Source organism: Anolis sagrei, chromosome 7 (genome assembly GCF_037176765.1).
Source record: "Anolis sagrei isolate rAnoSag1 chromosome 7, rAnoSag1.mat, whole genome shotgun sequence".
Taxonomy (NCBI): Eukaryota; Metazoa; Chordata; class Lepidosauria; order Squamata; family Dactyloidae; genus Anolis; species Anolis sagrei.
In genome coordinates, this window is record NC_090027.1 from 1639099 (window position 1) to 1666631 (window position 27533).

The window sequence follows — 27533 nt, forward strand, 5'->3', positions numbered from 1 at the left end:
TGTGTATTTGTTTATTTGTGTTATGGAAACTTTCTTATCTCAAATAGCGCAACATATATGTGTGTGTGCTTACGCCCATCTTTATATAGTTACAGGTCATAATTTCTAGGGGAGTTTCTGAGGCTATTCTGTCAGAAATACTAAAAATTAACTGGGTATTTTTGATTACAAAGGTGTGAATCAAGCACCGAAAGAGTTAGCAGGCTGAAGCCAAAGCTAGTGTCGTCCTGAGTAGTGTGAGGCAAACCTCTGTGTGAGAGAAGCCTCGTGTGAGAAAGCTCCAGGATGAAGGTCGCTGTGTGTATTTGTTTATTTGTGTTATGGAAACCTTATTATTGTAAATAGCACAACATATATATGTGTGTGCTTACGCCCATCTTTATATAGTTACAGGTCATAATTTCTAGGGGATGTTTCTGAGGCTATTATGTCAGAAATACTAAAAATTAACTGTGTATTTTTGATTACAAAGGTGTGAATCAAGCACCGAACGAGTTAGCAGGCTGAAGCCAAAGCTATAGTCGTCCTGAGGAGTGTGAGGTAAACCTCTGTGTGAGAGAAGCCTCACGTAAGAAAGCCCCAGGATGAAGGCTACTGTGTATAAAGCTACTGTGTATTTGTTTATTTGTGTTATGGAAACTTTCTTATCTCAAATAGCGCAACATATATGTGTATGTACTTATGCCTATCTTTATATAGTTACAAGTCATAATTTCTAGGGGAGTTTCTGAGGCTATTATGTCAGAAATACTAAAAATTAACTGGGTGTTTTTAATGACAAAAGTGTGAATCAAGCACCGAACGAGTTAGCAGGCTGAAGCCAAAGCTAGTGTAGTCCCAAGAATGTGAGGCAAACCTCTGTGTGAGAGAAGCCTCGTGTGAGAAAGCTCCAGGATGAAGGCCGCTGTGTGTATTTGTTTATTTGTGTTATGAAAACGTTGTTATTGTAAATAGCACAACATATATATGTGTGTGCTTACGCCCATCTTTATATAGTTACAGGTCATAATTTCTAGGGGACTTTCTGAGGCTATTCTGTCAGAAATACTAAAAATTAACTGGGTATTTTTGATTACAAAGGTGTGAATCAAGCACCGAACGGGTTAGCAGGCTGAAGCCAAAGCTAGTGTCGTCCCGAGTAATGTGAGGCAAACCTCAGTGTGAGAGAAGCCTCGTGTGAGAAAGCTCCAGAATGAAGGCCGCTGTGTGTATTTGTTTATTTGTGTTATGGAAACCTTATTATTGCAAATAGCACAACATATATATGTGTGTGCTTACGCCCATCTTTATATAGTTACAGGTCATAATTTCTAGGGGAGTTTCTGAGGCTATTCTGTCAGAAATACTAAAAATTAACTGGGTATTTTTGATTACAAAGGTGTGAATCAAGCACCGAAAGAGTTAGTAGGCTGAAGCCAAAGCTAGTGTCGTCCCAAGGAATGTGAGGCAAACTTTTGTGTGAGAGAAGCCTCGTGTGAGAAAGCTCCAAGATGAAGGCCGCTGTGTGTATTTGTTTATTTGTGTTATGGAAACGTTGTTATTGTAAATAGCACAACATATATATGTGTGTGCTTACGCCCATCTTTATATAGTTACGGGTCATAATTTCTAGGGGATGTTTCTGAGGCTATTATGTCAGAAATACTAAAAATTAACTGGGTGTTTTTGATGACAAAAGTGTGAATCAAACACCAAACGAGTTAGCAGGCTGAAGCCAAAGCTAGTGTCGTCCCAAGGAATGTGAGGCAAACTTTTGTGTGAGAGAAGCCTCGTGTGAGAAAGCTCCAAGATGAAGGCCGCTGTGTGTATTTGTTTATTTGTGTTATGGAAACGTTGTTATTGTAAATAGCACAACATATATATGTGTGTGCTTACGCCCATCTTTATATAGTTACGGGTCATAATTTCTAGGGGACTTTCTGAGGCTATTATGTCAGAAATACTAAAAATTAACTGTGTATTTTTGATTACAAAGGTGTGAATCAAGCACCGAAAGAGTTAGTAGGCTGAAGCCAAAGCTAGTGTCGTCCCGAGTAATGTGAGGCAAACCTCAGTGTGAGAGAATCCTCGTGTGAGAGAAGCCTCATGTGAGAAAGCACCAGGATGAAAGCTGCTGTGTGTAAAGCTACTGTGTACTTGTTTATTTGCGTTCTTGTTGTAAATAGTACAACCATATCATTTTACTACAAAGAAAAGCCATTGATCTGTATGTTTTTGTTCTTTTCATCCCTTTGGGCTTACTGGTTCTGGGTCACACTGCTGCTGATAAGTTACTCCGCTGTACATTGATGAGGAGGGTCTTTTGTTCATAAGCCCACTCGCCCGACATATTACTCACCTGTGATGTCACCAGTCCATAGCTTTCACCAATGATGTCTTCTCTTGAAAGGCATTGTCCCAAAATCATTGACTTTTTTAAAAAATAGGTTAGACCGATGTGAAAGTGGTAAGACAGCATGGAACAAAAGACAACATAAGCAGGTAATGGTTTCCCAACATCTTAGATTGCATGGCTACATGCTATAGTAGGTATGGGCAAGCTTTGGCCCTCCAGGTGTTTTGGACTTCAACTCCCACCATTCCTAACAGCTTCAGGCCCCTTGATTTTCCCCTTCAGCCGCTTAAGCGGCTGAAGGGGAAAATCAAGAGGCCTGAAGCTGTTAGGAATGGTGGGAGTTGAAGTCCAAAACACCTGGAGGGCCCAAGCTTGCCCATTCCTGTGCTATGGTATATCACTCATCTTCTCCTCCTTACATAGGAAGCTGATCCCTTCACAAGAAAGAAAACAATCTTCAAGATGGACCGTAAACGACCCCTAATGCTTAGGTGGTGACCACACGGAGCGAGAAAAAAGGGGGATATTGTCCCACTATCTGTCCTCCGTCCGGGTTTTGTTATGGCACACAGAGATGAGAGATGGAGAAGGGGCCAAACAGCAAAGCGAAAGCCAAGTTGCCTTGGTAGGCGTTCCAAAGGAGGCATGCACCACAACTTGCCAAGTGTAGTAGCTTAGAAGGGAACTTGCCTAGAAAGACATGACAAAGCAGGGAAGATGTCCGCAAGATGCAAACAACAAGGTGAGGGACGCGGCGCGGTTGCAGAGTTCCAATCCTTGGTGTTATGAACGAAAAAAGCCCAATGTTAGAGGATGCAGTGCCTTGAGAGCCGTTCAGCAGTGGAACTCTCTGCCCCGGAGTGTGGTGGAGGCTCCTTCTTTGGAAGCTTTTAAGCAGAGGCTGGATGGCCATCTATCAGGGGTGATTTGAATGCAATATTCCTGCTTCTTGGCAGAATGGGGTTGGACTGGATGGCCCATGAGGTCTCTTCCAACTCTTTGATTCTATGATTCTATGATTCTAAGTGGCGCCTGGCTTGAAGTGAAGCCATGAGTACTAGTCTCCGAACGTATTCTCCCCTACGAACCATCAAGATTACTAAGATCATCTGGAGAGGCCCTGCTCTCGGTCCCACCAGCCTCGCAAGCGCGCCTGGTGGGGACGAGGGACAGGGCCTTCTCGGTGGTGGCCCCACGACTCTGGAACTCTCTCCCTCTGGAGGCCAGAACCGCCCCATCCATCCTAACATTGAGGAAACGGGTGAAGACGTGGCTGTGGAGTCAGGCCTTCGAGGAATGAGACAACACCATAGGACTCTGGATGGAAGTGGATATAGATCCATCTTATTTAGGACGACTGACCACTGTAGTTTTATATTTAGTGTATTTTAAAGTTGATGTGTAATTTGTGATATATGATATTTTAATGAATGTATATGTTTTTATGGCTGTAAACTTATTATTATAGTATATTGTATATACATATAATATTTATTAGGCCTGGGTAACAACGGAAAAATTTGTTTCTAAAATCGATTCGTTTTTTGGGGGTTTTTGCGTTTCGTTATTTAAAATAATTACAAAATTTTCCATTTAAAAAGTTCGATATTTACGAAATTTCGTAAATGTGAAAAAATTACAAAACATTAACGAATAGATTTCCGAAACAATAATGAATCGATTCGTTAATGGCGGACGCGACCGCGAAATATGCTAAAAAACCTCCAAAACCTTCTGAAGCTTCCCTCTCCCTCTGTTGTTGACTGTTGGTGTGATATTATAATTTTTTTTCACTAATTAAACAAAAAACTTGCCCCAGACATGCGGAAATAATAACGAAACGACCTCAGAACAATAACGAAACGAATACAATAACGAAATACGAAGCATTTGCAAAACGTGTTTAAAAATTCGTTTTTTAAAAAAATTGCTCCAGAATGGTTCGTTATCGTTTTGTAATTAAAAAAATTAACGAATTATTAACGAATTACGAATTAACGAAACGAAACCGCCCAGCCCTAATATTTATAATATTATAATGTAATACAGTATAATACTAGTAATAATAATTCAATATTATAATTATAATTATATATTTAATTACATGTAATATTACTAATAATATTACAATATAATGGTATAGTGCAAATAGTAATATATACTGATATTGTACTTTGCTAATTATATAATATTGTATGAAAATATATATTGTAAGCCGCTCTGAGTCCCCTTCGGGGTGAGAAGGGCGGCATATAAGCGCCGTAAATAAATAAAATAAATAAATAAACCGGGCTGAGTCCCTCAACGAGGTTGAGAAGCTCGGTATACAAAACTGTGAAATAAATAAATAATAATAAATAAGAGTGTATAAGAGGGAACTTGCATGAATTCTAGGAAAGGCATTTCTGCGGTGACTTACAGGGAGCGGTCAACCCTCTTGTTTAAGGAGCTCCATTGGCTGCCGTTCATTTTCCGGTCCCAATTCAAGGTGCAGGTGCTCACCTACAAAGCCCCGAATGGTTTGGGACCCGCCTACTTGCGTGACCGCATCTCTGTGTACGAACCCACACGATCTCTTCGATCATCTGGAGAGGCTCTGCTCTCGCTCCCACTTCCTTCGCAGGTGCAATTGGTGGGAGCAAGGGAGAAGGCCTTCTCGGTGGTGGCCCCTCGACTCTGGAACTCACTTCCCAAGGACGTCAGACATGCCCCAACGCTGGCAGTCTTTAGGAGGAGCCTGAAAACGTGGCTGTTCCAGTGTGCCTTCCCAGAATAAAGGAAACAATCCCTTGCAAAATATCCCGAGAAGCACTTTAATTACCCGTTGGGTTGCTCTCTACTTTTGGTTTGAAACCCTCCTAATAGAGACACCCTCTGTTCATGTCCAGCATTTATTTTTAAAGTTTTAACTATTACATCTGGCCTGGCCATAGGTTTTTAAATTCTTGTGTGTTATTGTCTATGTGTGAGTTATACTAATTGTATTTGGTTCTTGTGGGTTTTTTCGGGCTATATGGCCATGTTCTAGAGGCATTTTTTCCTGACCTTTCGCCTGCATCTATGGCAAGCATCCTCAGAGGTAGTGAGGTCTGTTGGAATTAGGGCAATGGGTTTATATATCTGTGGAATGGCTGGAGTGGGGCAAAGAGCTCTTCTCTGCTGGAGCTAGGTGTGAATGTTTCAACTGACCGCCTTCATTAGCATTTGAAGGCCTGGCTGAGCCTGGGAAAATCTTTTGTTGAGAGGTGTTAAGATGTGCCTGCCTGTTTCCTCTCTGTTGTTTTGCTGTTGTAATTTTAGAGTTTTTTTAATACTGGTAGCCAGATTTTGTTCATTTTCATGGTCTCTTCCTTTCTGTTGAAATTGTCCACATGCTCGTGGATTTCAATGGCTTCTCTGTGTCGCCTGACATGGTGGTTGTGAGAGTGGTCCAGCATTTCTGTCTTCTCGAATGATATGCTATGTCGGGTTCATCAGGTGCTCGGCTATGGCTGACTTCTCTGGTTGAAGAAGTGTGCAGTGCCTCTCATACTTCCCATACCTTGGGAAGTCTGACTTGGCCACGGTAGTCCACGCTCTGGTTACATCCCGTTTAGACTACTGCAACGCTCTCTACGTGGGGTTGCCTTTGAAGACAGCTCGGAAACTCCAACTAGTCCAACGCTCGGCAGCCATGATTTTAACAGGAGCGGAGCGCAGGGAGCATACAACCCCCCTGTTGCGCCAACTCCACTGGCTACCGATCTGCTACCGGGCTGAATTCAAAGTGCTGGCGTTGGCCTTTAAAGCCCTAAACGGTTCCGGCCCAAGCTACCTATCTGACCGCATCTCTGCCTATGAACCCACCAGGACTTTGAGATCTTCCGGGGAGATCCTTCTCTCGATCCCGCCTGCTTCTCAAGCTCGGCTGGCGGGGACGAGAGATAGGGCCTTCTCGGTGGTGGCTCCTCGGCTGTGGAACGCCCTTCCTACGGACATTAGACTAGCACCATCTCTAATGGTATTCCGCAAAAAGGTGAAGACCTGGATGTTTGTGCAGGCGTTTGAGTAATTTAGTGCAATCTGGTAATGGAACATAGGAAGGGAACAATGGACGACGAACCTGGACTACGCTTGGATGATGAGAAGATTGGGTACGGTTGTTTTTTTGTAATAATTGTGCATTATAATTGCTTATTGGTAATTTATGGATAATGTGTTAAGTCAATTGTTATATGTTGTATGGAACCACTGCTGTTTCTACTGTTTTTACTGTTTGTGAACCGCCGTGAGTCGCCTTCGGGCTTGAGATACAGCGGTACAGAAGCAAAGTAAATAAAATAAAATAAATAAATAAATAAATGTTCCTTGATTTGTGTCTGGGCAATGCTGCTGCGTTTGGTGGTCCCTATGTAGACTTGTCCACAGTTGCATGGAATACGGTAGACTCCTGCAGAGGTGAGAGGATCCCTCTTGTCCTTTGCTGAACGGAGCATTGGTTGGATTTTCTTGGTGGGTTTGTAGACCATGAAAATGAACAAAATCTGGCTACCAGTATTAAAAAACTCTAAAATTACAACAGCAAAACAGCAGAGAGGAAACAACCAGGCACATCTTAACACCTCTCAACAAAAGATTTTCCCAGGCTCAGCCAGGCCTTCAAATGCTAATGAAGGTGGTCAGTTGAAACATTCACACCTAGCTCCAGCAGAGAAGAGCTCCTTGCCCCACCCCAGCCATTCCACAGATATATAAACCCATTGTCCTAATTCCAACAGACCTCACACCTCTGAGGATGCTTGCCATACATGCAGGCGAAACGTCATGAGAGAATGCCTCTAGAACATGGCCCTATAGCCCGAAAAAAACCCACAAGAACCTAGTGATTCCAGCCATGAAAGCCTTCGACAATACACTAATTGTATTGTTTATTTTGCTTATTGCTTGTTGTTTTTATTGATGTGTTGTTGGGCTTGCCCTCATGTAAGCCGCTCCGAGTCCCTTGGGGAGATGGTGGCGGGATATAAATAAAGTTATTATTATTATTGTTATTGTTATTATTATTATTATTATTGTCGAAGGTTTTCATGGCCGGAATCACTGGGTTGTTGTAGGTTTTTTCGGGCTATATGGACATGATCTAGAGGCATTCTCTCCTGACGTTTCGCCTGCATCTATGAGGATGCTTGCCATAGATGCAGGCAAAACGTCAGCAGAGAATGCCTCTAGACCATGGCCATATAGCCCGAAGAAACCTACAACAACCCAATTTTGTGTGGGATTGCCTACTGATAATTCTCATTTCACTCTCCCACTATGCAGAGTGCAATAATAATAATAATAATGGGTTGTTGTAGGTTTTTTCGGGCTATAAGGCCATGTTCTAGAGGCATTCTCTCCTGACGTTTTGCCTGCATCTATGGCAAGCATCCTCAGAGGGAGTGAGGTCTGTTGGAAGTAGGAAAAAGGGGTTTATATATCTGTGGAATGACCAGGGTGACACAAAGGACTCTTGTCTGCTGGAGCTAGGTGTGAATGTTTCAACTGACCACCTTGATTAGCATCAAACAAAACAAAAGTTTGCTCCAGGCACAGTCAGCCAATTGTATGCTAATCAAGGTGGTCAGTTGAAACATTCACACCTAGATCCTAGGCTTGGGTAACCACGGAAAAAATTGGTTCTAAACTCGTTTTGCTTTTAGGGGGCCCTTGCATTTCGTTTTTTTTAATAATTCCGAAATTTTCTTTTTAAAAATTTCGAAATATACGAAATTACGTAAAATTACGAATCAATTCATTAATGGCGGACGCGGTCGCGCAATATGCTAAAAAAACCTCCAAACGGGACAGGGGGAACTTCTGAAGCTTCCCTCTCCCTCTGTTGTGGACTGTTGGTGTGATAAAACAAACAACAACTATAAAACTTGCACCAGGCATGCGAAAATAATTACGAAATAATTACGAAATAATTACGAAATAAATTGAAAAAATTGTTTCGAAGCTTTATTACTCCTCACACAATTCCTGCATGGCTCAATATTGGATCATAAGCTAATTTAAATACGAATTAATAACGAATTACGAAATTAACGAACGAAACCACCCAAGCCTACTAGATCCAGCAGACAAGAGTCCTTTGTCTCACCCTGGTCATTCCGCGAAGTAGCGAACCGTGAAGTAGCGAGGGGACACTCTATATCTACGAAAGCTCATGCTAAAATCAAAGCCAGTTCGTATTTCCCCTTTTCCCCCAATCCTCTTCCTCCTCCTGTTTTCCCTTAGTTATCTTTTCTCAGTTGTAATGCCCAGTTCTGTTCCCTAGGGGACACTCTACCCAGAGTCATTTTCAAAGACTGCAGTGACACCTACTGGCAGGGCTAGGGACTGCACCCTCTCAACAAAGAGGAAGGGAAGAAAGCATTAGCCGCTGGGGTGAAGGAAGCCGGAGAAAGCCACCCATGCCTTCGCGAGCCAAAGGGCACTACCTGAGAAGAAGTGTGCTTTGAAGCCCTTCTTGGAGACCGTGTTGTCCGACTTGAACTCGATGCGCATGTTGTTGTACTGGGAGGTGATTACGTCAGGCGCGTCCGTCCCACAGAATTTGCCGTGCAATTTGGCCTCGGCGTTGAGGCCGCTACGCACTTCCACAAAGTCGTATTTGCACACCTGTGGGAAGAGCAGGGAGAGGCGGCTCATTCACTACCGTTAGAGAAAGAAGGCAGGAAGATGGAAGGGGATTAAACGAAAAGGAGGCCACGCACGGGGTGTACATTTGCCAAAGAGCATACAACAACAACAACAACAACAACAACAACAATTTTATATTCTGAGGCCAAGCACTGGGTGTAGATTTGCCACATAGCTTACAACAACAACAACAGTAACAACAACAACAACAACAACAACAACAGCAACAATAATTTTATCTTCTGAGGTCAAGCACTGGGTGTAGATTTGCCAAATAGCTTACAACAACAACAACAGTAATAACAACAACAACAACAACAATTTTATATTCTGAGGCCAAGCACTGGGTGTAGACTTGCCACATAGCTTACAACAACAACAACAGTAATAACAACAACAACAACAACAACAACAACAGCAACAACAACAATTTTATATTCTGAGGCCAAGCACTGGGTGTAGATTTGCCAAATAGCTTACAACAACAACAACAACACTAATGATAATAATAATAATAATAATAATAATTTTATATTCTGAGGCCAAGCACTGGGTGTAGATTTGCCAAATAGCTTACAACAACAACAACAGTAATAACAACAACAACAACAACAACAACAATTTTATATTGTGAGGCCAATCACTGGGTGTAGATTTGCCAAATAGCTTACAACAACAACAACAACACTAATGATAATAATAATAATAATAATAATAATAATAATAATAATTTTATATTCTGAGGCCAAGCACTGGGTGTCGGTTTGCCAAACAGCTTACAACAACAACAACTACAACATACAAAATTATTAAAAGGCAAGTAGTTCAATAAGGTGGATAGGAATATAAATGGCACAGGAGATATCATGGAAACAGAGCAATTTGACAGGAACAGGGTCATCTCAGTTTAACATACATATATGAATAATGATGTAATATAGGAATTCAGGTTAAATAGTGAAAATAGATCACAGTACAATCGTTTGTCATAAGGGTCATCAGTTGAAGGCACAACAAAACATCCATGTCTTTAGTTCTTTGCGGAATGTGGCTAGGAAGGGTGCCTGCCTAATCTCCCTAGGGAGGGAGTTCCTGAGATGGGGGGCCACCACCAAGAATGCCCTCTCCCTCGTCCCCACCAATCGCGCCTGAGACGGGGGCAGGAGTGAGAGAAGAGCATCCCCGGAAGATCTTAAGGACTGTGTGGGCTCATAGGGGAGGAGGAGGAGGCACAGATAGGCAGGTCCTGAACATATATTGTATGTATATATATCTTGTAAGCTGCTCTGAGTCCCCTTCGAGGTGAGAAGGGCGGCATGTAAATACCATAAACAAACAAACAAACAAATAAATAAATCTGTGACCTGTGATCTTTCAGTCAGCCAGTTCTGCAGCTCAGCGCAGAACACAAGGTTGAGTGAGCTGAGAAGGGATAAGACCACAAGCCAAGTACTCACGTCATTGCCCTCCGTCTCAAAGAAGTCAAACTGCAGCGATATGCGGTACTGGGTGGGTGCGACGAGCTGCCAGATGCAGTTCTTGTTGGGTGGGTATTCCTTTGGCCACCCAGGGCTGGTGATGGAGCCGTTGAGCTTGGTGAGGAACCCACCACAGGCAGCTGCAAGGCAGGGAACCCAACAGGTCAGTCCAAAGCGACTTGAGAACCATACAGTTTGACCATCCCTTATCCAAAATATTTCAGGCCATCTGATTTCTTAAATAAATCAAATGTTACCACCTTGTCATCTCAGCCTCATGACACGAAAGGAGGCCAGAACTGTGTCCAAAATAAGCTCTTCTTTCGGGATGCTCACCTTCACATCTGCGTTTGTCCGGAGCCAGTTCATAGCCGGGGTCGCAGGCGCACTTGTAGCTGCCCAGCGTATTCACACAACGTTGCTCACACCCGCCGTTGTTGGGTCTGGAGCACTCATCCACTTCTAAAATAAACAAGGAGGATGGATCTCAATGTGTGGTTCATAAAAAGCCCGACGCCACATTGCCAGATTTTTACTCCACATGCCGCATTATCATGGGGTTCCTGCGCCCTACACCACTGGAGAAATTGCACTGTCTAGCCCAGCGTTTCTCAACCTGGGGGTCGGGACCCCTGCGGGGGTCACGAGGGGGTTTCAGAAGGGTCGCCAAAGACCATCAGAATACACAGTATTTTCTGTTGTTTATGGGGGTTCCGTTTGGGAAGTTTGGCCTAATTCTATCATTGATGGGGTTCAGAATGCTCTTTGTAGGCAAACTATAAGTCTCAGCAACTACAATTCCCAAATCTCAAGGTTGATTTTCCCCAAACTTCATCTGTCTTCGCATTTGGGCATATTGAGAATTCGTGCCAAGTTTGGTCCAGATTTATCATTGTTTGAGTCCACAGTGCTCTCTGGATGTGGTGAACTACAACTCCAAAACTTAAAGTCAATGCCCGCAAACCATTCCAGTATTTTCTGTTGGTCATGGGAGTTCTGTGAACCAAGTTTGGTTCAATTCCATCGTTGGTGGAGTTCAGAATACTCTTTGATGTAGGTGAACTATAAATCCCAGCAACTACAACTCCCAAATGACAAAATAAATCTCCCCAACCCCACTAGTATTTAGATTTGGGCATATTGAGTATTTGTGTCAAATTTGGTCCAGTGAATGAAAATACATCCTGCATATCAGATATTTACATCATAACAGTAGCAAAGTTGCAGTTACGAAGTAGCAACAACAATAATTTTATGGTTGGGGGTCACCACAACATGAGGAACTGTATTAAGGTGTCGCGGCATTAGGAAGGTTGAGAACCACTGGTCTAGCCAGTATTGCACCACCTGACATCCGCTGGGGAGTAGCAGCCAATAGTGAAAGGACCAAGGCAGAGACATCTCCAGCTCATCCCCTGTTTGGGTATCAGCCAGCACGTCAACAACTTAAATCAAGACATAGTTTTCTACGATCTACAGAGACACTTGCAGGAACACCTCAGCAAGAGAGAGTCCAAAAGTGGCATGAGGAACTGTATTAAGGGGTCGTGACATTAAGAAGGTTGAGAACCACTGGTCTAGCCAGTATTGCAGCACCTGACATCCGCCGGGAAGTAGCAGCCAATAGTGAAAGGACCAAGGCAGTAACATCTCCAGCCCATCCCCTGTTTGGGTATCAGCCAGCACGTCAACGACTTAAATCTAGAAATAGTTTTCTAAGATTTACAGAGACACTTGCTGGAACACCCCAGCAAGCGAGAGTCCAAAACTGGCAGGCTAAAACCCAGAACCTCAATCAATGGCTGATACCAAATGAGAGACTCCCCCCTGGGCACACAGAGGACTGGGCGACTTGGAAGGCGCTGAACAGACTGCGCTCTGGCACCACGAGATGCAGAGCCAACCTCAAGAAATGGGGCCACAAAGTGGAATCCACAACGTGCGAGTCCGGAGAAGAGCAAACCACTGACCACCTGCTGCAATGCACCCTGAGCCCTGCCACATGATGCACAATGGAGGACCTTCTTGCGGCAACACCAGAGGCACTCCAAGTGGCCAGATACTGGTCAAAGGACATTTAATCCACTATCAAACTTGCAAACTCTGTGTCTTTTGTATGTTTGTTTGTTTGTTCTGTCAAAAATGTAATACAACTGTTCAGTTGCTTGACACAATAAATAAAATAAATAAACTCCACTGTTAAAACTCTGTTGAGATGTCCAGGTCTATTTCATTTGCACACCTGGTCAGTCACAGAGCTAAGTACTGAAACCAAGGTCCCAGGCATCTACACTGCCATATAATGGATTGAGCTAGATCAGTGTATCTCAACACTCCTAATGCCGCGACCCCTTAATGCAGGTCCTCATGTGGTGGTGACCCCCAACCATAACATTATTTCCATTGCTACTTCATAACTGTAATTTTGCTCCTGTTATGAATTGTCATGTGAATATCTGATATGCAGGATGGATTTACTGGACCAAATCTGGCACAAAATCCCGATTTGCCCAAATTAGAATACTGGTGGGGTTGGAGGGGGTTGATTTTGTCACTTGGGAGTTGTAGTTGCTGGGATTTATAGTTCACCTACAATCAAAGAGCATTCTGAACTCCACCAAGGATGGAATTGATCCACGCTTGGCATACAGAACTCCCATGACCAACAGAAAATATTGGAAGGGCTTGGTGGGCATTGACCTTGAGTTTTGGAGTTGTAGTTCACCTACATCCAGAGAGTGCCGTGGATTCAAACAATCATAGATCTGGACCAAACTCGGCACAAATACTCAATATGCCCAAGTGTGAACACTGGTGGAGTTTGGGGGAAATAGATCTTGACATTTGGGAGTTGTAGTTACTGGGATTTATAGTTCACCTACAATCAAAGAGCATTCTGAACTTCACCAACGATGGAATAGATCCAAGCTTGGCTCACAGAATTCCCATGACCAACAGAAAACAATAGAAGTGTTTGGTGGGCATTGACCTTGAGTTTGGGAGTTGTAGTTCACCTACATCCAGAGGGAACTGTGGACTCAAACAATGATAGATCTGGACCAAACTTGGCACAAATACTCAATATGCCCAAGTGTGAACACTGGTGGAGTTTGGGGGAAATAGATCTTGACATTTGGGAGCTGTAATTGCTGAGATTTATAGAATTGGACCAAACTTCCCCCACAGAACTCACATGCCTTAATAATGATAATGATAATGATAATGATAATGATAATGATAATGATAATAATAATGATGATGATGATGATGATGATGTATGTATTGTTGATGTTGCAATCCCAGGTGACAGTAGGATTGAAGAGGAACAACTGGAAAAGCTGACACAATATGAGGATTTAAAGATCGAACTGCAAAGACTCTGGCACAAGCCAGTCAAGGGGGTCCCAGTAGTGATCGGCAGACTGGGTGCAGCGCCTCAAGACCTTGGCCTGCACTTAAACACAATCAGCGTTGACAAGATTACAATCTGCCAACTGCAGAAGGCCACCTTACTGGGATCTGCACGCATGATTCACTGATACATCACACAGTCCTAGACACTTGGGAAGTGTCCGACGTGTGATCTAATACAACAGCCAGCAGAGTGCTGTTAGCCCCAGCTTCTGCCAACCTAGCAGTTTGAAAACATGCAAATGTGAGTAGATCAATAGGTACTGCTTCTGCAGGAAGGTAACAGCACTCCATGTAGTCATGCTAGTGGCCACATGACCTTGGAGGTGTCTGCGGACGACGCCAGCTCTTTGGATTAGAAATGGAGATGAGCACCAACCCCCAGAGTTGCTTACAACTAGGCTTAATGGTTACAACTAGGCTTACCTTTACCTTTAGACCCAGACTAAGACAGGATGACATATAGCTTGTGAGGACAGAACAGAATCTCTCTTCTGGGCCAAGAGGGTGGTTGGTGCTTATGAAAGCTTAGCAAAAATGGATGTATTTTTTCCCTTGTGATACCTGCCTCCCAGTGGCCAAAAAAAGGAACACTGCACATTCCCAAAATATATAGGACTTTGTATTGTCGAAGGCTTTCATGGCTGGAATCACTGGGTTGTTGTAGGTTTTTTGGGCGGAAAGCCATGGTCTAGAGGCATTCTCTCCTGACGTTTCGCCTGCACTTTGGCAAGCATCCTCAGAGGTAGTGAGGTCTTTGTTGTTGTTGTTATATAGGACTTTGTTGTTGTTGTTCATTTGTTCAGTAGTTTCCGACTCTTTGTAACCTCCTGGACCAGCCCAGGCCAGAGCTCCTGTTGGCGTCACCACCCCCAGCTCCTTCAAGGTCAATCCAGTCCCTTCAAGGATGCCACCCATCCATCTTGCCCTTGGTCGGCAACTCTTCCTTTTTCCTTCCATTTTCCCCAGCATCATTCCCTTCTCTAGGCTTTCCTGTCTTCTCATGATGTGGCCAAAGGACTTTGTCTCTCCTCTCCTTCCCTCCAATGAGCAGTCAGGCTTTCTTTCCTGGAGGATGGACTGGTTGGATCTTCTCGCAGTCCAAGGCACTCTCAGCACTTTCCTCCAACACCACAGCTCAAAAGCGTCTCTCTTCCTTTGGTCAGTCCTCCTTCTGGTCCACCACCCCCAGCTCCTTCAAGGTCAATCCAGTCACTTCAAGGATGCCACCCATCCATCTTGCCCTTGGTCGGCCCCTCTTCCTTTTTCCTTCCATTTTCCCCAGCATCATTCTCTTCTCTAAGCTTTCCTGTCTTCTCATGATGTGGCCAAAGGACTTCATCTTGGCATCTTCCATCCTTCCCTCCAGTGAGCAGTCAGGCTTTATTTCCTGGAGGATGGACTGGTTGGATCTTCTTGCTCTCCAAGGCACTCTCAGAACTTTCCTCCAACACCACAGTTCCAAAGTGTCTCTCTTCCTTTGGTCAGTCATCCTTCTGGTCCACCACCCCCAGCTCCTTCAAGGTCAATCCAGTCCCTTCAAGGATGCCATCCATCCATCTTGCCCTTGGTCAGCCCCTCTTCCTTTTGCCTTCCACTTTGCCCAGCATCATTCCCTTCTCTAGGCTTTCCTGTCTCCTCATGATGTGGCCAAAGGACTTCCGCTTTCCCTCTAGTCTCCTTCCCTCCAATGAGCAGTCGGGCTTTCTTTCCTGGAGGATGGACTGGTTGGATCTTCTCGCAGTCCAAGGCACTCTCAGCACTTTCCTCCAACACCACAGCTCAAAAGCATCTCTCTTCCTTCGCTCAGCCTTCCTTCTAAGGTCCAGCTCTCACCTCCGTAGGTGACTACAGGGAAGACCATGGCTTGGACTAGGCAATGGATCTTGGTTGCCAGTCTGATGTCTCTACTCTTTACTATTTGATCGAGACTGGACATTGCTCTCCTCCCAAGAAGGAAGCGTCTTCTGATTTCCTGGCCACAGTCTGCATCTGCACTCATCTTTGCGCCTAGAAATACAAAGTCTGTCACGGCCTCCACGGTTTCTCCCTCTATTTTCCAGTTGTCAATCATTCTTGTTGCCATAATCTTGGTTTTTTTGACGTTTAGCTGCAACCCAGCTTTTGCGCTTTCTTCCCTCACCTTGGTGAAAAGGCTCCTCAGCTCCTCCTCGCATCAAAGTAGTGTCATCTGCATATCTAAGGTTGCTAATGTTTCTTCCAGCAATTTTCATCCCAGCCTTGCATTCATCAAGCCCTGCACATGGCATGATGTGTTCTGCATCCAAGTGGAATAGGTTGGGTGAGAGGATGCAGCCTTGCCGGACGCCTTTCCCAATCTTGAACCCGTCTCCTGTTCCGTGGTCAGTTCTGACCGTTGCTCCTTGGTCCTTGTACAGATTCCTCAGGAGAGAGGGAAGGGGGCTTGGGATGCCCATCCCACCAAGAACATGCCACAATTTATTATTTATTTATTGTGTCAGTATCAACCAGACAATTGTATTACATTTTTAACAAATTTTTAACAAACAGACAAAACAGAGTTTGCAAACTTCCCATTCTATTAAATGTCCTTTGAGCAGTCTCTGTCTCCTTGGAGTGCCTCTGGTGTTGCTGCAAGAAGGTCCTCCCTGGTGCATGTGGCAGGGCTCAGGTTGCATTGCAGCAGGTGGTCAGTGGTTTGCTCTTCTCCACACTCGCATGTCATGGATTCTACTTTGTGGCCCAATTTCTGAAGGTTGGCTCTGCATCTCATGGTGCCAGAGCGCCGGCTGTTCAGCGCCTTCCAAGTCGCCCCGTCTTCTGTGTGTCTCTCATTTGGTATCAGCCATTGGTTGAGGTTCTGGGTTTGAGCCTGCCACTTTTGGACTCTCGCTTGCTGAGGTGTTCCAGCGAGTGTCTCTGTAGAGCTTAGAAAACTATTTCTAGATTTAAGTTGTTAACATGCTGGCTGATACCCAAACAGGGGATGAGCTGGAGATGTCTCTGCCTTGGTCCTCTCACTATTGGCTGCTACTTCCCGGCGGATGTCAGGTGCTGCAGTACCAGCTAAGCAGTGTAATTTCTCCAGCGCAGACACCTTGTGAGAATGCGGCATGTCTCATTAAGAGCCACATCCACTGTATTAGCGTGGTGAGATGTGTTCCACACTGGGCATTTTATTATGATCCACACAGTCAAAGGCTTTAGAATATGTATTGTCGAAAGCTTTCATGGCTGGAATCACTGGGTTGTTGTAGGTTTTTTCAGGCTGTATGGCCATGGTCTAGAGGCATTCTCTCCTGACGTTTTGCCTGCATCTATGGCAAGCATCCTCAGAGGTAGTGAGGTCTGTTGCGACTAGGAAAGTGGGTTTATATATCTGTGGAATGGCCAGGGTGGGACAAAGGACTCTTGTCTGTTGGAGCTAGGTGTGAATGTCTCAACTGACCACCTTGATTAGCATTTGATGGCCTGGCAGTGCCTGGGGCAATCTTTTGTTGAGTGGTGATTAGATGTCCCTGATTGGGTTATTGTAGGTTTTTTCGGGCTATATGGCCATGTTCTAGAGGCATTTTCTCCTGACATTTCACCTGCATCCCCAAACATTTTAAAAAGAGGGCCAGCTCACAGTCCCTCAAACTGTTGGAGGGCTGGATTATAATTTGAAAAAAACATGGATAAATTCCTATGCACACTGCGCATATCTTATTGGTAGTGCAAAACAAAACTTTAAAACAATACAATAATGAAAACAAATATAAACTTACTAGCTGTACCCGCCACGCGTTGCTGTGGCCAACCTTCACTCTCTCTTTCCCTCCTTCCTTCCCCCTCTCTTTCCTTCCTTCTTTCACTTTTTTATTTCCTTCTCTCCTTCCTATTCTATCTTTCTTTCCTTCCTTCTCTCCTTCTTTCCCTCTTTCCCTCTTTCCTTCCTTCCTTCCTTCCTTCCTTCCTTCCTTCCTTCCTTCCTTCCTTCCTTCCTTCCCACTTTCTGTGTGTATGTGTTTTGTGTGTGTATATATGAATATATGTGTAAATATTTGTTTATATGTGTATTTGCACATGTGTTGTAATATATATTTTTGCATCTGTCATATACATATGTGAATGGCTGGATGGCCCTTTGTCAGGAGGGCTTTGATTATGTTTTCTTGCCCTGATGAAGGGAGATGGACTGAGTGGCCTTAAGGCAGCATTTCTCAACCTGGGAAGTCAAGACCCCGGGGAGGGGGTCACCAGGGGGGTGTCAGAATGGTCACCAAAGACCACCAGAAAACACAGAGTTTTCTGTTGGTTGTGGGGTTCTGTGTGGGATGTTTAGCCCAATTCCATCATTGGTGGGGTTTGGAATGCTCTTTGATTGTAGGTGAACTATACATCCTAGTAACTACAACTCCCAAATGTCAAGGTCTATTTCCCCCAAACTCCATCTGTGTTCATATTTGGGCATATTGAGTATTCCTGTCAAGTTTGCTCCAGATCCATCATTGTTTGAGTCTCTGGATGTAGGTGAACTACAACTCCCAAACTCAAGGTCAGTGCCCACCAAACCCTTCCAGTATTTTCTGTTGGCCATGGGAGTCCTCTGTGCCAAGTTTAGTTCAATTCCATTGTTGGTGGAGTTCAGAATGCTCTTTGATTGTAGGTGAACTATAAACCCCAGCAACTACAACTCCCAAATGACAAAATCATAATTTTTTTTGTGTAGTGAGACGTTTTGTTGCCAAATTTGGTGTAATTTCGTTCATTGGTTCTTTTGTTTTTAAGGTACTCATTATGCACAGAGTATTTTGATATATACAGATTAGTATTTCAATGGGAAGTGTGAGCCTGCTTTTGGCTGATGAGATAGGATTGTTGTTGTTGTTGTTGTTGTTGTTGTTGTGTGCTTTCAAGTCGTTTCAGACTTAAGTTGACTCTGAGTGAGGGCCAGGTAAATGGCCTTGGACGGCCATATGTGGCCCCCGGGCCGTAGTTTGAGGACCCTTGCCTTTGAGGCTCAAGAGAAGGTCTGGGGAGAGAGCCATACCTTTGAAGAAGTTGACTGCAAAGCCGGCTTTGTTGATGGACCCGTCGGACACAAACTTCATCCACAACTTGTTGGAGGTGCTCTTGATGTCGTCGGGCTTGTCGTAACCACAGTACCTTCCAATCAGGGTGCCGGACTCTGTGCCCCCATCCCGGATTTCCAGGTTGTCGTAAGCGCAGCTGTCATGGCGCTCGATCTGCAGAAAAGGGTTGAGATTGGGAATGGATAATAATAATAATAATAATAATAATAATAATAATAATAATAATCTTTATTTGTACCCCACCACCATCTCCCCTATGGGGACTCGGAGCAGCTTACATGAGCCAGGCCCGAAAATATGCACGTTTCCTCAATTTCAAAATACCATTGACTGTAAGGTGCACACCAATTTCAGTAGCACCACCACCACAAAAAATAAATACAGTATATTCTGGCGTATAAGACTACTTTTTAACCCAAGAAAATCTTCTCAAAAATCAGGGGTCGTCTTATACTCGGGTGTAGTCTTATGCATGGGAGTCGTCTTAACTCTATATTTTAACTGGAAAAGTTGGGGGTCGTCTTATACACCCAGTCATCTTATATGCCGGAATATACGGTACATAAGATACACCTACAATTCTATGGTCCCTTCCATGCAGACATATTACGCAGAATATCAAGGCAGATAATCCACACTGCCATATAATTCAGTTCAATGTGGATTTTATACCGCTGTGTGGAAGGGGCCTAAAACAATGTCAGAAATAATTAGCTAATTCAACTAATTTACGAGGCCATAAAAATCTCCAGCAAGCATGCAAAGAATGAGGAAGTACTTCATCAGTGTCACAAATGACGGTGAAACGACAGCTCCCCTGGTGGCCAGAATGCCCTCATGAAAAAAAAATCTGGAATGTTAAATAGCCTCTGAGTGTCTGTCTATATATGTTGTGTGTCTATGGCATTGAATGTTTGCCGTGTATATGTACATTGTAATCCGCCCTGTGTCTCCTGCGGGGTGAGAAGGGCGGAATATAAATACTGCAAATAAATATATTCAAACCCTTTGGGTCCCACAGACCACTGTGGCCCCCAATAAAGACCGATAAAGACCAAACTTGCCAGACAGAGCCCCCTACCGTGGTCTTGTTAAATTGGAGAAGCTACAAGCAAATGGGCCAAACCCTTTTCATCATAGAGAGTTTCATCTATGCTGATGATCGTGCCATCACCGCTCAAGCAGGGAGCTTTGAGATGGTTGAGCAGAAGCTCTCCGCTCTAGGTTCCCATACTGCCTATTACAGGGAAAACCAGATGATCCCTAATCCATCTAAAACACAGAAATGTGCCTTTCACCTTAAGAACAGACAAGCATCCCGAGCTCTGAGGAATATTACCTGGGAAGGAATCCCACTGGAGCATTGCAGCGCACCCAAATACCTGGGAGTCACTCTGGACCATGCTCTGACTTACTGCCTAAATATCAAGCAAAAAGTGGGTGCTAGAAACAATATCGTACGAAAGCTGACTGGCACAACCTGGGGATCACAACCAGACACAGTGAAGACATCTGCCCTTGCGCTATGCTACTTTGCTGCCGAGTATGCATGCCCAGTATGAAACACATCTCACCACGCTAAAGCAGTGGATGGGGCTCTTAATGAGACATGCCGCATGATCACGGGGTGTCTGTGCCCTACACCACTGGAGAAATTACACTGCTTAGCCGGTATTGCACCACCTGACATCCGCCGGGGAGTAGCAACCAATAGTGAAAGGACCAAGGCAAGAGACATCTCCAGCTCATCCCTTGTTTGGGTCTCAGCCAGCACGTCAACGACTTACATCAAGAAATAGTTTTCCAAGATCTACAGAGACACTCGCTGGAACACCTCAGCAAGCAAGAGTCCAAAAGTGGCAGGGTCAAACCCAGAACCTCAACCAATGGCTGATACCCAATGAGAGACTCCCCCCTGGGCACACAGAAGACGGGGCGACTTGGAAGGCGCTGAACAGACTGCGCTCTGGCACCACGAGGTGCAGAGCCAACCTCAAGAAATGGGGCCACAAAGTGGAGTCCACGACATGTGAGTGTGGAGACGAGCAAACCACTGACCACCTGCTGCAATGCAACCTGAGCCCTGCCACATGATGCACAAGGGAGGACTTCCTTGCGGCAACACCAGAGGCACTCCAAGGGGCCAGAGACTGGTCAAAGGACATTTAATCAACTACCAAACTTGCAAACTTTGTGCTTTGTCTGTTTGTTTTTAAAAAATGCAATACAACTGTTTGGTTCGCTCCTGACATGATAAATCAATCAATCAATCAATCAATCATATGGGTTAAAACTGCTTGGGACCAGGCTTCTGTTACCTCAAAGGATAGGAAGGAGAGGCCCACGTGGTATCCTTCAGAGACAGTAACCTTCCAGATGCACAATTTATTGGGCCGGTAGTCGTCTGGATAGTTGGGAGACTGGATGTGCCCGTTGTCTTTCTTCACCTCTCCTCCGCAGATGGCTGCAAGAAGAACATAAGAGTATAAGACAGGAAGCCCAATAAGATACAGTGCGGCTCCTCTTGGGAAGGTCAGGGGAAAATGGACGTGGTTTCAGAGGGGTCACCAAAGACCACCAGAAAACATATTTTTTAAGGCCTTAGGAACCCATTTGTCAGGGAAGGCTGAAGATCTCTCTGTCTGTCCTTCTCTTCCTTTTTGGGCTGTTTCTGAAGTTCCAAGCAGGCAGGGGAGAGTAGGCATGTTAGGCGCATGTCAGCATGGTGTGCATGTGGGCTGAAGGAGAGTGTGCAAGCCTGGAGGGAGAGGGCTTCTACCTGTTGAGACCTCTGAAAGACAACCTACATAGTTTCAGATTCAGTGAGCATGTGCAGGTGTGGGAGAGCGTGCAAGGTTGGAGGGAGGGCTGTTTCTGAGATTCCAAGCAGGCAGGGGAGAGCAGGCATGCTTGGCGCATGTCAGTATGGTGTGCATGTGAGCTGAGGGAGAGCGTGCAAGGCTGGAGAGAGAGGGCTTCTACCTGTTTGGACCTTTGAAAGACACCTACATAGCTTCCGATTCAGTGAGCACATGCAGGTGTGGGAGAGCGTGCAAGGTTGGAGAGAGGGCTGTTTCTGAGGTTCCAAGCAGGCAGGGGAGAGCAGGCATGCTCGGCGCATGTCAGCATGGTGTGCACGTGGGCTGAGGGAGAGTGTGTGAGGCTGGAGGGAGAGGACTTTTACTTGTTAGGGCCTCTGAAAGATAAAATACATGGTTTCAGATTGAGTGAGCAAGTGCAGGTGTGGGAGAGCGTGCAAGGTTGGAGAGAGGGCTGTTTCTGAGATTCCAAGCAGGTAGGGGAGAGCAGGCATGCTCGGCGCGTGTCAGCATGGTGTGCATGTGGGCTGAGGGAGAGTGTCCGAGGCTGGAGGGAGAGAACTTTTACCTGTTGGGACCTCTGAAAGACACCTACATAGCTTCCGATTCAGTGAGCACATGCAGGTGTGGGAGAGCGTGCAAGGTTGGAGAGAGGGCTGTATCTGAGGTTCCAAGCAGGTAGGGGAGAGCAGGCATGCTCGGCGCGTGTCAGCATGGTGTGCATGTGGGCCGAGGAAGAGTATGCAAGGCTGGAGGGAGAAGACTTTTACTTGTCGGGACCTCTGAAAGACAACCTACATGGTTTCAGATTCAGTGAGCACGTGCAGGTGTGGGAGAGCATGCGAGGTTGGAGGGAGGGCTGTTTCTGAGATTCCAAGCAGGCAGGGGAGAGCAGGCATCCTCAGTGCATGTCAGCATGGTGTGCATGTGAGCTGAGAGAGAGTGTGCAAGGCTGGAGGGAGAGGGCTTCTACCTGTTGGGACCTTTGAAAGATACCTACATAGCTTCCGATTCAGTGAGCACATGCAGGTGTGGGAGAGCGTGCAAGGTTGGAGAGAGGGCTGTATCTGAGGTTCCAAGCAGGCAGGGGAGAGCAGACATCCTCGGCGCATGTCAGCATGGTGTGCATGCGGACTGGGGGAGAGTGTGCAAGCCTGGGGGTAGAGGACTTTTACTTGTTGGGACCTCTGAAAGACAACCTACATAGTTTCAGATTGAGTGAGCACGTGCAAGTGTGTGAGAGCATGCGAGGTTGGAGGGCGGGCTGTTTCTGAGGTTCCAAGCAGGCAGGGGAGAGCAGGCATGCTCGGCGCATGTCAGCATGGTGTGCATGTGGGCTGAGGGAGAGTGTGCGAGGCTGGAGGGAGAGGGCTTCTACCTGTTGGGACTTCTGAAAGACAACCTACATAGTTTCAGATTCAGTGAGCACGTGCAGGTGTGGGAGAGCGTGCGAGGTTGGAGGGAGGGCTGTTTCTGAGGTTCCAAGCAGGCAGGGGAGAGCAGGCATGCTCGGCGCATGTCAGCATGGTGTGCATGTGGGCTGAGGGAGAGTGTGCGAGGCTGGAGGGAGAGGGCTTCTACCTGTTGGGACTTCTGAAAGACAACCTACATAGTTTCAGATTCAGTGAGCACGTGCAGGTGTGGGAGAGCGTGCGAGGTTGGAAGGAGGACTGTTTCTGAGGTTCCAAGCAGGCAGGGGAGAGCAGGCATGCTTGGCGCATGTCAGTATGGTGTGCATGTGGGCCGAGGAAGAGTGTGCGAGGCTGGAGGGAGAAGACTTTTACTTGTTGGGACCTCTGAAAGACAACCTACATGGTTTCAGATTCAGTGACCACGTGCAAGTGTGAGAGAGCGTGCGAGGTTGGAGGGAGGGCTGTTTCTGAGGTTCCAAGCAGGCAGGGGAGAGCAGGCATGCTCAGCGCATGTCAGCATGGTGTTCATGTGGGCTGAGGGAGAGTGTGCGAGGCTGGAGGGAGAGGGCTTCTACCTGTTGAGACCTTTGAAAGAAACCTAGATAGCTTCCGATTCAGTGAGCACGTGCAGGTGTGGGAGAGCGTGCAAGGTTGGAAGGAGGACTGTTGCTGAGGCTCCCAGTAGGTAGGGGAGAGCAAGCATGCTTGGCGCATGTCAGCATGTTTTGCAAGCATGGCTGAGGGAGAGCATGTGAGGCTGGAGGGAGAGGACTTTCATCTATTGAGACGTCTTTCAGAGGTCACAATTGGTGGTTTTTGATTCAGTGACTTGAATGATGTTTAAAAAGCTTTAAAATTATAGGTCAAGAAGCAAAACCATTAATTTTTCCAACATGGTTTTGATAACTGGTTTAAACGATGGCGCAAATGTGTACAAATTGACGGTGACTGTGTTGAACGGTGGTTTTGCATAGAGGGCAGTTCAGGCTATGATCTGGACCAACCTCTGCTGTTCTATGTTCGTTCACAACATTTTTGTGACACTGGAGGCAAAATTTTGTGACCCACCCTCGTATGGCAGCGTGGTGTGCATGTGCAGCCGAGGGAGAGCATGTGAGGCCGGAGGGAGAGGACTTTTACCTGTTGGGACCTCTGAAAGAGAACTTACATTGTTTCAGATTCAGTGACTTGAATGATGTAAGAATTATGGGTCATGGAGCAAAACTTTGAATTTTTCCAAAATGGTTTTGATGCTTGGATTAAACGATGGTGCAAATGTGTACAAATTGATGGTGACTATGTTGAATAGTAGTTTTGTGTAGAGGGCAATTCAGGTTACGATCTGTAGCAACCTCTGCCATTCATTCATAATGTTTTTATGACACAGGAGGCAAAAAATTTTGACCCACCCTCGTATGTGTGTGTGTATCAGGAGTCAATTTCTGACGGCATGAAGACTTCACAAATTCCCTCCGTGACATCCTGACTGAATTATCCGGACTGAATCAATTCTCTCTGTGACATTCCGGAAACCATGTTATGGAACTTGTGAAGCAACAAGTTCTAATAAGGAAACTGAGAAGAGGAAGTGGTGGTGGGAAAAAGTCAGTCGTGTCTTTCTTTGCTGCGGAGATGCAAGCAATATATCCATTTCAAAGCAAGCCTGCTTGTGAGTGGTTATTTAATATTGCTATTTAGATCCTACAGTCTGATAGTGTGTGCATGCGTACCAGGGCCGTAGCCAGAAAAAAATTTCGGGGAGGGTTTATAATTTCGGTGGGGGGGGGGTTGAAAATTTCGGGGAGGGTTGAAAATTTCGGGGGGGGGGGGGGGTTGGGGTTGAAACCTGCCTCCTAGCTCACGCTGAATCAAAGAGCACAGCAGGGGGCAGAGCAGCCTTCCATAGCCTGCAGCTCCACCCCTGTCAACCACCTCCACCAAGTCTGGCCTCCTTAATGAGAGCATTCAACACACACACCCCTAACTTGGTTGCTTCACTACATTGGCTATTCCTGCAAGTAATGACAGTGTGAATAAATTGCTAATATTTGCTTGAGATAATACTGCTTGCAGTTCTGGAGGGACTCTTAATTTTTTGCATCTCATAGACTTAGCATGCGGATTGGGTTAACCAGTTAAAATTCATGAGTAAACCAGTTTTTTTAAAAAAAATCTGAAACATTTCGGGGGGGGGGTTGAACCCCTAAAACCACCCCCTCGCTATAGGCCTGATGCGTACGCATGTGCACACGCACACATGCACATCCCTTAAGGCTGGCACACAGGACAAACAGAGGTTGAGGAACTGGACTCACTTGCAGGGTGCATTCACACTGTAGAAGAAAGCAGTACCTTCGTAAGTGGCAAAGAAGCCCCGGCCAATCCAGTTGCTGCTGCTGCGGAATTCGATCCAGAGGCGGCTGTCGGTGGAGTGGATGGGTTCTGGGATTTTATTTCCGCAGAACCTACCTGGAGAAAGGAGCAATGCTTCCTTGAGTATGTCATCTGCATATCGGAAGCTTACTTGCCATCATCACTCAATGCGAAAACGTTATGCTTGCCTCCTTTTCTCTTATGTCTATGGTGGAGGCATATTGGAAACTGGATTTTGGTTGTTAAACTCCAGCAAAGTTATCAGGTTAATGAGAAACATTAGAAGAACCCAGGAAAGAAAGAGATTTTTCTTGGATCAAGATGACACATTCTTCCAAATGTCCAGTTGTACCCATATCTGTTGTTGTTGTTTATTTATTTACGACATTTATATGCCGCCCTTCTCACCCCGAAGGGGACTCAGAGCGGCTAATAATATGTAAATACAATATATTACATTATTGTGCTAATATTGTGCTATGGTAATAGTATAATATTGTAATATACAGGGTTAGTCAAAATGAATAGGCCGAATGTATGTTTACTGTAACCCTTATTGGCCTATTCATTTTGACTAACCCTGTATAATACTAATATTGTGCTATGGTAATTGTATAATATAATATATTGTATATACATATAATATTGATAATATAACACAATATAATACCACTACTAATAATAATATGATATTATACTTATATTTTTATATGACATGTAATATTACTAATAATATTACAGTATAATGGTATAGTACAATATAGTAATATATAATACTATTATTGTGCTATGGTAATAGTAAAATATAACATATTGTATATACATATAATACTGATAATATAACATAATACAATATAATACTGCTACTAATAATAATGATATCATACATATATTTTTATATTACATGTAATATTACTAATAATAATACAGTATTATATTGTATTATGTTATATTATCAATATTATATGTATATACAATATGTTATATTTTACTATTACCATAGCACAATAATAGTATTATATATTACAATATTGTACTATACCATTATACTGTATTATTATTAGTAATATTACATGTCATATAAAATATAAGTATAATATCATATTATTATTAGTAGTAGTATTATATTGTATTATGTTATATTACCAATATTATATGTATATACAATATGTTATATTATACTATTACCATAGCACAATATTAGTATTATATATTACAATATTGTTCTATACCATTATACTGTAATATTATTGGTAATATTACATGTCATATAAAAATATAAGTATGATATCATATTATTATTAGTAGCGGTATTATATTGTATTATGTTATATTATCAATATTATATGTATATACAATATATATATTATACTATTATCATAGCACAATATTAGTATTATATATTACTACATTATACTATACCATTATACTGTAATATTATTGGTAATATTACATGTCATATAAAAATATAAGTATAATATCATATTATTATTAGTAGCAGTATTGTATTGTATTATGTTATATTACCAATATTATATGTATATACAATATGTTATATTATACTATTACCATAGCACGATATTAGTATTATATATTACTATATTGTACTATACCATTATACTGTAATATTATTAGTACTATTACATGTAATATAAAATATATAATTATAATATCATATTATTATTATATAGTATTACATTATAGTATTATTAATATTACATGTATATACATATTATTATTATTATTATTATTATTATTATTATCAGTAGTAGTACTGGTGAAGGCCTTCATGGCCCGAATCACTGCGTTGCTGTGAGTTTTTCGGGCTGCCTGGTCATGTTCCAGAAGCATTTTCTCCTGATGTTTCACCCACATCTATGGCAGGCATCCTCAGAGGTTGTGAGGCCTCTTGGAAACTAGGCAAGTGGGGTTTATATATCTGTGGAATAATGTCCCAGGTGTGAGGTTTGAGGCAAATGTGA

General features: G+C 44.0%; 1 protein-coding gene across 2 annotated transcripts in view; it reads right to left on the minus strand.

Moving 5' to 3' along the window:
* Positions 1 to 27533, minus strand: part of BMP1 (bone morphogenetic protein 1) — a 269223-nt gene that overhangs the window by 31610 nt on the left and 210080 nt on the right. For both annotated transcript variants that reach the window (XM_067470629.1, XM_067470630.1), the window contains exons 10-15: positions 25531 to 25647; positions 21266 to 21411; positions 18905 to 19100; positions 10816 to 10941; positions 10459 to 10619; positions 8800 to 8980 (exon numbers count right to left, since the gene is read on the minus strand). In XM_067470629.1, the coding sequence (XP_067326730.1) occupies positions 8800 to 8980; positions 10459 to 10619; positions 10816 to 10941; positions 18905 to 19100; positions 21266 to 21411; positions 25531 to 25647 (927 nt within the window). The remainder of the gene's footprint in view (positions 1 to 8799; positions 8981 to 10458; positions 10620 to 10815; positions 10942 to 18904; positions 19101 to 21265; positions 21412 to 25530; positions 25648 to 27533) is intronic.